Source organism: Musca autumnalis, unplaced genomic scaffold, assembly GCF_047663935.1.
Source record: "Musca autumnalis isolate F117 unplaced genomic scaffold, ASM4766393v1 scaffold_4, whole genome shotgun sequence".
In the NCBI taxonomy this organism is placed as follows: domain Eukaryota; kingdom Metazoa; phylum Arthropoda; class Insecta; order Diptera; family Muscidae; genus Musca; species Musca autumnalis.
The window spans coordinates 34,963,363-34,974,226 of NW_027411977.1; the positions used below are offsets into that span (position 1 = coordinate 34,963,363).

At 35.3% G+C, this 10,864-nt stretch overlaps 1 protein-coding gene across 14 annotated transcripts in view; it reads right to left on the bottom strand.

Annotated features, from left to right (window-relative positions):
• The window catches only part of Srrm234 (Serine-arginine repetitive matrix 2/3/4), a 57,792-nt gene extending 53,037 nt beyond the window's left edge, over positions 1–4,755 (bottom strand). For 8 of the 14 annotated variants that reach the window (XM_073982940.1, XM_073982942.1, XM_073982939.1 and 5 more), the window contains exons 1-2: positions 4,593–4,755; positions 4,189–4,520 (exon numbers count right to left, since the gene is read on the bottom strand). In XM_073982940.1, the coding sequence (XP_073839041.1) occupies positions 4,189–4,430 (242 nt within the window). In that variant the 5' untranslated portion in view covers positions 4,431–4,520; positions 4,593–4,755. The remainder of the gene's footprint in view (positions 1–4,188; positions 4,521–4,592) is intronic. The other 6 variants (XR_012412542.1, XR_012412543.1, XM_073982943.1 and 3 more) reach the window with 1 other exon arrangement.
• Between the last annotated feature and the right edge of the window lie 6,109 nt (positions 4,756–10,864).

Consider the following 10,864-nt stretch of genomic DNA (forward strand, 5'->3'; position numbering starts at 1 on the left):
TCCCGGACCACACTGACACCGCATAGCTTACCACAGGCCGACCTATATACAGTGTTGGTCACACATTTAGCACACCCCACTACCAACATTTATTTTGCCTAAAAAGACCTTCAAAAGTAGTTGTATTTAATAAAGTATTTGTACTAATATATTCTCAGTAGTATCCTTAAAGAATACAACGCAATACAGAATCTGAAACATAATTATCAATTTGAATAACCTCCAAAATGTAAAAAATGTCCTAAAGTCACTGGACACGTAATTAGCACACCTTAAAAGAATCACTAGTATTGTGAATAGTTTCAATATTTTCGTCCATAGTCAGTTTTAAATCCCTTTCGTTTGGGTATAAGTTCCAGTCTGCTAGTTATACTCTCCTGCAGTCTCGGAAATTTTAGTGTCAGAAGGGAATTATATGGGGTACACCTTGGGTCCCAAGGACTGATGGAAATGTTAATTTTTTTTTTAGTGTTTTTTATCGATTTGTTCACATGTAACAAACGCATTGAGGCAAGTAGTTCATAGAAACATCAAATAAAACATCATATTCTTGTTAATCTTTGTAAGTTTGCGAATATTGGGATGTACCCACCGGCAGTGTGCATCTGTAAAGTCCGCTTGACACAAAAATTTTCATTGAAAAACTGTAATATTGAGCTATTTCAGTCCATCTGGACTGAATTTTACCGATATGTCGTGATGTATGTCACGATAAACCTATGTTCATCTCTATGGGACCTACACAAATTTCAATAATTTTCTAAACATAAGGCAAATGGGAGATAGTCTAGTGAGAACGCAAGGTAATATGTTTCCCGGAGCTTAAAACGATTAAATTTGAAATCAATAATCCAGAAAACATTTATCTTCAATAGTATATGCCTACTTTTATGGATTTTAACCAATTTCGGCAAGCCTCAAAATCCCTTATGGTCAGAAAGGGGTTATACCTTTAAACATACCCATGTGCCACGTGTTCATCTAGTGCTTAATTGACATTTTTGTAATGATAGGTCCTTGGTGTTATTCAGACGTGTAATTTTCAATTACAAATGGTGTTATAAATTGATTTTTCTTCACATAAGGGTGCATTTTATTGATCTTCTTTCTATAAACCCCTTCCAAATCGAAAATTTTCTTGAATGAATCATCGACCTTAAACACTTTTGGAAAAGTTTTTGCACGTTATATTTAAATTTCGGTAATCGGTTAACAATTCCAATAATTTCCGATCCAATTGTACATTTGTTTTTAAAGTTTGGCGACTTTCTGACGTTTAAGTGTACATTACAAAAAATGGTCCGCTATTGGGATATATTTTGAGATTCCGGGGTGATGAATTATTTTTTTCTTTCAAAAAATGATTTGTTCAATACGTTTTGAATACGAATTAACATCAATATAAATTAATTTTTGTATATTAACTGAATTAAATTAAAAAATCTTATGGTGTGCTAATTAAATGTCCCCTTGATAATTTGGGCGTCTTCACAAAACTTTTATTTTCAAAAAACCACTGATAATACTATTCACTTATATTATTAAATCTGTTAAATACATTAAAGAAAAGAATTTTGTTTACGAAAATATTTCAATTTGTCCTATCAAAACTCTTAGCTGACTGAAATCATTTTGCACCAAATGGGTGTGCTAATTCTGTGACCAACACTGTAGTAATATGTTGTCATAAAGGTTTCTTTGTCTGCACCCCAAGTGTTGCCGGCTAGGAACTTGAGAATCTTGTTCCTCCTTCTCAGCTTCTCGCAAATAGCTGTGACATGAGCGAACCATGTGAACATGCAGTTAAGAGACTCTCTCTGTGAGAGACTGAATGTCGTGGTCGACGGTAGCTGAATTCCGACCACAAATTGCCCCAAAATTTTAGGGGTCGCATTCGACACTACTTTCACGTCGTGTGCGCACGTCACAGCTATCTGCGACAAACTGAAAAGTAGAAACAAGGTCCTCAAGTCCCTAGCCGGCAGCACTCCGTGCAAGACATCTGCCCAGTATGTGGCATGGGCCCGCACGACACGAAACACTTTTTCAACTGCCCGGCCAAACCTACTCATCTAACTCCAATGGATCTGTGGTTACATCCCATCGAATCAGCCACTTTCCTGGAACTGGAGATAGACCCAGAGCCAGATTGAACAACAACAACAACTACCCCTTAAATCTTAGGGTAGTTAGTGGTCGGAATTCAGCAACCATCGATCAGGATATTCAACTCTTTGGTCAACTCCATAGTCCATTCTGTTTACCACAGAGTGTCCTTAGCTTTTTTTGCGGATATTTGTATATTCCTCGCGCGAAAAAACATGTTATGATCGATCAAATAGTTGTTTAGCCTTTCACAAATGACATCAGGGAAGGTACCTGACGCCAATATCACACAATTAATCAGTTGTCCGCATACGTAACGATCTCAATGCTGTCTGCAGGAAATGAAATATGTACAGGATAGGGGAACTTCCTGTTTCACTCTGCGGGCTTGGACTTCTTGTTCCTGAATTCCACGTACGACTGGTGTCCACACAAATTATTGATTACATTTCAAACCTGGCCAGATGGTATCCTGCTTGTAGTCCTCAAACAGCGTGACAGTACAAAGTATTATGTATTAAATGCTTTTGATAAGTTGAACGCCGCCAACACTGTCCAGTAGCGCGGCTTGTTCTGGTTGAGTCCTCGACAAATAAGTATGAAGATGGCATGCAATGCTGTTGTAGTGTATATGATTACTGAACCCATGCTGATTATCGGCAATTGCATAGCAATTTCTAATGCTTGGGAGGAGTACAGCTTCAAGAGTCTTTGCTACGGACGACAAGAGAGAAGTCGGTCATTGATATGAGAGGAGTTTTCCCTGTCCCTTCTGGGATGTTTGTGGGAACGTATTTATGTATGGAAGATGTCTTGTGACTTCGTTTCGTTTCAGTAATTTTAATTGGTGTCCGTAGGGGTTTTAAAGCTTTTGGGAGATCATAAACTGGATCAAAATGCTAATTATTGAATTTCTGTGTGAAAGGACACTTTCTGATCCCGATTTTCGAATAAAATCTTATTTCCGTGCAAAGTATGGACCAACATCGGTTATTCCCTTTAACAGTTATAGTGCGCATCATTTTGAACTTTTGCGGGGGAGGTTCCAGAGGTTAATAACCGATATATTGACTTTGATAGTCGATCTTTCTTTTAAAATGCATATTTTTAAAAATCGATAGATTAATGACAAAATTATTAGGTAATTAATAAGACCACAATATATAATGATCTGTCCATTCTTTATAGAGACAGACCCCAAAATGATCTTCTAAAACACTCCTTAGTATGCGGCCATTTTTCATTATAACTATGTTATATATGTCAACAAAAAATTACCAAAAGTAGCACCTCTCGATAGTGGCACCTCTCGGATCGGTCCGAAATGTTTACCATACGTAGCCCTTGGGACCCTGATTCCAACGGGGAAGTCCATACTTCCCTATGCCCTTGACACACTAAACACAACGATATATAGCTTTCCGCTAGGAAGTCCGTACTTCCAGAGATATGGGTCTTGACTTTTTTAAGACTTTCTCCTATGGACAGAGACAAAAGTGGGCTACGCGATCAAAACTTTCTTTTAAATTGAAAGTGTTTTTAAGTAGACGGCCGGGGATTTAAGACTTTCTCCTATGGACAGGGACAAAAGTGGGCTACGCTATCAAAACTTTCTTTTAAATTTAAAGTTTACGAAGTTGCCGGCTTTGACCAGGAATTTAATAAACAGGTGTAAAAGTAGGTCGCGTGTATAAAAGTACTCTCCATAGGCTTTAAAACGATGCCCATATTGCTCACGTTAGAATTGTAAAATGTCAAGACCCATATCTCGGGAAGTATGGAAGTCCCCGGAAATTATATATCGTTGTATGCAGGATGCCAAGGGCTATCTACTGTAAAAAATTTCAGCCCGATCTGATAGGTGCCCCTAAACGACATTTAAGCCCAGTCTACCAAGGTGTGAAAAGACCTTATAAAAGAAACGGAATGATAGTATTCTGCAAGAGCCCCCCTTGTAAAACGGAATATGTCAAGCACAAGTATAAATGTGTACCAACGCAAACTATATCTACGTCGCAACTGTGTCTATGATAAGATTGATTTGTTTAAATGTCCTAATTTATGTTATTTCTATGCACTTACCCTTGATTTTCCAAAATCTCCTCGAACTCCAAACATTTCACTTCAATTTTACGTTTACGGTCGTGATCTAAAATCTCCTTGTTTGGTGGTCGATTAAGTGTAGCATCCAATTTTTTAATATCCTCTTCGGAACGATAATTGGAATTGTCTTTTTTACCAGGTCGAACAAAAGCCCAGTTGCGTTGGACATGTCCATTAGTGCCAGAACCACGAGGAGTGGTTAAACCAATTCCATTATACATGATGTGTGTGTATTTATGTTGTTTATACGTTTATTCTCTGAAAGATTAATGCCACTTTCCGCACACAAACAACCACACACAATTCAAGAGCTGTATAAGAAAAAGACAATTCAGTGTTAAAATGTTTTGAATAAACTATTATTTCTACACAAAAAAACGTACAATTGAATTTGTTGGTGTTTGGTTGGTTATTTTGTTAACGAATTTAACTAAAATTCTTGTATTTTAGCCATAAAAACACACACGCAAAACAAACTTTTGCAATTTCACGAGAAAAATAGTGTGTTAGACTTAGAGATGACAAAGAAACGATTACCTTTGTACCTCGATATCGATAAATACCGATTTATTTCTTGTGTATTGTACATGGTTGCATTTTAATATGGGTGACTGTTGGTCTGTTGCAGAACTAGCTCTGTTCCTTTACGTTCAAGAATCTTCATGTTTTACCACTTTTTACTCGAAAAGCGTTCCTTTACTTCAGACACAATACAATTCTTATGGGAGCAGTTTTCAACATTTACTACTTTTGCCGGTTTTACCATTTTCACAAGTAAAGGAACAGACCAACTGCAAGAATCTTTTAATTTTTACATTTTTTACTTTTTCGGTATCATAAAAGAAAATATATTATCGTAGTAAAAAATAGTAGCTTCTTGCATGTTCTGGAACAGAGCATAAGTTGGTCTGTTCCAGTACTGCAAGCATCTACTAATTTTTACTTATTTGCGGTATCATCATGGTAGAACAAGAAAAGGTAGCAGCAATACCCAGCTGACTAAACTGGGTTGTAGTGTTAATGTCAAATTTCATATGACATTTTATACATTCATTTCTATTTCGATGTACATTAGGGACATATATTTTTTGAGAAAAAAATATATCATTCGGAAAAAACCATTTCCCAGAAAGACTTCTTCATATCAATGATATGTAACCTCCTCCAAGTTCGAACGATAAGCCGCGCAGTAAATCACCGCTTGCAGAGGCGATACAACGTTTCGTATTTGGTATTTGGTTAAAATATAAAAAAATAAAGCCCTAATAAACATGTGCTTCTTTGATTTCTTAAACAAAACATTGAAACAGCTTCTCCTTTTTCTATGAATTTCCAGCGACCCCAAACTTTTCTGCAAGAATTCTACTTTCTGCGATAATTTATGCATTTAGTGGAATGATGTGGAAACATAAAAATTGAAAATGTAACGAATTTTCATTCATGTTTTCCAAAATATTCAACCAAATGTGAAAAATTATTAGTTTTTTAAATTCCAATAATTTATAGACATTTCCTTGTTTTGTTTACAAATACAACTGGCAGTAACGTTACAAACAAAAACAAATTCCTTTGTGGTTGTTGTTCGAGTTGTATTTGTTGTAGTATTAACTTTACCTTGTATTTGTTCTACCATGCGGTACATGGTTTTTTTTTAGAAAAGGCCAAGATTTAAGATGGGTACACATTGACAGTTTTTAATGACAGCTTTGCTGAATTAATCGGTTGCTTGCTAGACCCAGCAAAAAGTTTACATCCGTGGATTCAGTTTAATCAATACAAGTGCCCTTGGAGTACATTTCTCCATGAATTCACTTATGAATTTTACAAGGGAGCGAGCAGCTATGATGCACTCCATTTTGCTTCCACAGCACACAGCTAGGATGCACATTTTCGATCCAAATCACAGCTTTTGATGTAGTGTTTTGGATTGAATTTAAATGTACTCTTCGGATTGCATTTTTAATCACTCCAAAGATGCAATTAAAATGCAAGCCATTGCGAAATATCGCAAAATAAATAAAATGCATTTATTATTTTTGGAAAACAAGAACACAAAGAACTTTATTATATAAACACAAATTAAAAAAAGTTTCCATTAAATTCAATCACATTTAAGCTTACTTCCTCCGTTCTCGATTTAATTCAAGCGCATCTGATTTTCTTTCATCATCCTAAAGTTGTTTTATGTTGCCTTCCCATCACTAGTTTAGCTTTCGACATGGACTCCAACTCCACTCCATAAAAAATTTCCGTCTCGTGAATTACCGCAAAACTGTTCGCAACTTAAGTTGTTATTTCTTTATTTTATAACAAATGGCCTGTTCCCGTACTTTATAAAGTGGTAAAAGTCGTAAACGATTTTCATATAAATTTTGTGTACGGGAACGCAAAATGTGTAAAAGTGGTAAAAATTGTAAAAACTTTTTAGTTCTGGAACAGACCTAAATTCTTCGAAATGTATACACTCTAGTTTATCTTTTGAAGAAATGTGTAGGGATCAAACAACTGTTTTTTTTCTGTAGGGATATCTACAGCAACTGCTTATAAAATTTATCGAACGGAGTGCATTTTTCATAACTACTATGTTGGACTACATCAAAAGATGTTGTGAAATCATAACTCCAATTGCACAACTTTCAAAATTTGTTGCTGGGAATTGTAGCAAGTCTTTCAATTACTAGGCGTTTACACCAGACAGTTTGCCTTCAAATACAACTCTGATTTACTAACACATACATACATTTGTCGTTTGTCTCCCAGCTGTCCATCATTTTTTCACAGACAGTTTTTTTGGAATTTTTGTAAAAATAGGTGAAATAATAATTGAAATGTGTTGAAAACAAAAGAACATGGACATAAACAAAATATGTGAACGGAAAATAAAAAGAAATCGACGATTTTCATTCAGAATATTAAAACACAGGCAAGTTGTGGGATTTTGACAATCAATACATGAACTCAACTGTCCTGTCATTTGTAAACGCAGGGTTACTGGTCGCATACCAGACGCTTTTACCTCCGACCAACAACAAATCTGCAACCAAACTCAGGCTTTATTTTAATGGTAGCTGTAATACAAGCTTTGTTCCTTTACTTTTTTAATGGTAAGAGTGGTAAAAGAGAAAAGTGTCAAAATTGTTCAAAATTGCTCTCTCATGAACATTTTTACCAGAAAAGTAAAAGTCGAAAAATCAGTTCTGCCATTTTCTACCTGCAGAAATTTTGCTGGTAGTCTGTGGTAGAGGAGAAAGCCATTTTCGCTCTCTCTCCCCTCTCACTCTCTTAAAAATTGCTGCCAGTTTTGCCACTTTTCGGGGTTAAGGAACGCTTTGCAGGTTAAAAATGGTAACAAATGGTTAAAATGGTAACCTCAGGTAAGTAAAGGAACACAGCTACAGTGGTCACCTTTAGGTGTTGTTGTAACGCCTTTCCAAATCCATCTTATTTCCTGTATAGGACATGCATTTTTCAAGTTCATCTTCCAGAGCGTAAACCGCACTTCTATAAATAGTCGGAACAATCCAGGCGCCGATTCGCTGCTTATGATACATACAACGTTTGCGGGTTCTTCACCTACGATGTTTTGGAGGGGTGTGTTATCAGTCCAATGCCCAACTCAAGTTTTTAACGTTTTTATGAGTAAACATGCTAGCTCGCTACCCTTAACGGATGTTAATGGTAGCTCTCAAGGTGACTCTGGTGAACTCAGTGTCCATTGGGCCGAGCCGTTTAGGACCAAAAGCAGTATTTTATGTTAGCAAATTTCGAAGTTTCAGATTTCATGAGTAGACCCTATTACATTTTGAAAGCTAAAGGCCTGCGTTCATAAGCTGCCTTGCCTGCTTACCTTGCTTACTTCTGATAAAAGAATAAAAAAGAAAAGGGCAACCCAGTTCGACATTTCCTCGGCCTTCTTTATTCTTTTATTTTTATTATGTCAAAAATGAAGAAGGAAAGCAAGGCAATCAGGCAGAGCAGCTTATGTACGCAGGCCTTAATGGTTTGTTCCATTACTGCAAGAATCTACTAAGTCCCAATTTACATTGGGCGAGTTTACTTGCGGCAATTGTCATTTTGTAGGAGAGAGAGGTGAGGCATATGGTAACCCTTTGCCTCTCAGCACCCTCTTTCACCTACAAACTGACAATTGCCGCAAGTAAACTCGCCCAATGTAAATTGGGACTAATTTTTACTATTTTTTCCGATAACATAAAGGAAAAATGTTGTCATATGATCTGTTCCAGGACCTGCAAGAATCTACTATTTCTTACTACGATAACATTTTTTCCTTTATGTTATCGGAAAAAATAGTAAAAATTAGTAGATTCTTGCAGCTCTGGAACAGACCAATAGTAAAAAATAGTAGCTCTGTTCCTTTACGTTCAAGAATCTTCAAGTTTTACAACTTTTTACTTGAATGCTAAAAATTTGTCTTCCTTAAGGCCTGCGTACATAAGCTGCCGTGCCTGCTTACCTTGCTTACTTCTGATAAAAGAATAAAAAAGAAAAGGGCAACCCAGTTCGAAATTTCCTCGGCCTTCTTTATTCTTTTATTTTTATTATGTCAAAAATTAAGCAGGAAAGCAAGGCAATCAGGCAGAGCAGCTTATGTACGCAGGCCTTTACTGTCTGTGAAAAAATGATGGACAGCTGGGAGACAAACGACAAATGTATGTATGTGTTAGTAAATCAGAGTTGTATTTGAAGACAAACTGTCTGGTGTAAACGCCTAGTTATATAAATATGCCTTGACTTATGCCATGCTCATACCAGCATTTGAATCACGTCGTTCGTTCTCATAATTACGTATACGAATAAAGCCGGGGATCAATTCTGGTTCTATGAAAATGTGAAATGGAAACTTTTATAAAGGAAAAAACTGTCAAATGAAAAAAATTATAAAGGAAATATTTTTCATATCCAATTTTCATAGAACAAGAATCCAGCCCCCGTTCATACCACATGGTACACAATTCATAGCAACATGATTCATATTTTCATAGTTTTTGTTTACTGAATTTAAAGAAAGTTTCAGCCAAAAGACGAGTAAAGTTAATTGATATGAACTGAAAAAAATATTTATCGTTCTTTCAGATATCTATTTAATATTTGGTCTGTTCCAGAACTGCAAGAATCTGCTAATTTTCACTATTTTTTCCGATAACATAAAGGAAAAATTGTTATCGTAGTAAAAATTAGTAGATTCTTGCAGGTTCTGGAACAGAGCAATTATTGGTCTGTTCCTTTACTTTTGAAAATGGTAAAACCGGCAAAAGTAGCAAAAGTTATAAAATGCTCCAATATGAATTGTATTGTGTCTGAAGTAAAGGAACGCTTTTCGAGTATAAAGTGGTAAAAGTTGAAGATTCTTGAACGTAAAGGAACAGAGCTTATTACTATTATTATTTTAATTAATGTTTTCTATTTTTTCTCACAATTTTGGTGTTTTCAGCATATTTTCAAATTTTTCTCTTTTAAAAATTAACGAAAGAGAGACCTAGGGCTGAATTCTTGTTCTATGAAAATTTGAAATGAAAAATATTTCCTTTATAATTTTTTTCATTTGACAGTTTTCTCCTTTATAAAAGTTTTCATTTCACATTTTCATAGAAACAGAGAATTGAGCCCCTGCCAAAATACCTTTTTGGTATACACACTTTCCGGCAGGCATTTGATTTTTGTTTCTAAATTTGCACGCGAATTTGAAACGATGGACAAGAAATGCAAGTGCTATAATTTGAATGTATACTAGTCGTTAAAACGTTTACTTTTCATTCATATTTTGTAGTTTTTCTAAAAATGTTAAGGTTTTTAATAAATTTTTAAATTTTTCCTGTCATAATTAATTTATTTCGATAAATCCTCTCATTTGTTAGAGATGGGACATGTTTTGTCGTCGTTCTGGGATTAATTTAAATTGAACAATGTACAAAAATCGTTGTTCGTTCTAATTTTGTATGGGAAATGAAGTAATTATATCGTAATTTGAGTTCGAACAGAGCGAATTAGCCTTATACTATGTTTACATTTACGAAATCCACTCGATTTTAACTGTCAATTCCATTGCTCAAACGTCAAATGAAATCGAATCGATTTCAGATGAGTTTTCATTTGACGTATACGCAAAGGAATTGACACATGGTACAACAAGAAAGGTAATTTCATGCCAACATATGTTCAAATTTTTTTTTTAAATTTTGAATTTGAAGTACATTCCTTGTCAATGTGAATTTGACACTGAATGAATGTATACCTGCATATGTATTTGTGTGCATATGTACAAATGTCATTTGAATATAAAAATATTGAAACGACAAAATATTTTGTTCAAAATATTCTTTATATCTTATCATCAAAAAGTGAAGTCGATTCCAAAAATGGATGCCTTTGATATGGATGTACTGTCCGCTCTTGGTGTTGAAGTCTTGAAACATCTCCCATGGCTATGAAATGCAAACATTCTGAGAAACGACAAACTTGGTCTGTTCCTTTACTTGTGAAAATGGTAAAACCGGCAAAAGTAGTTAAAGTTGAAAACTGCTCCCATATGAATTGTATTGTGTCTGAAGTAAAGGAACGCTTTTCGAGTAAAAAGTGGTAAAACTTGAAGATTCTTGAACGTAAAGGAACAGAGCTACTGTTTTGTGTATCTTGG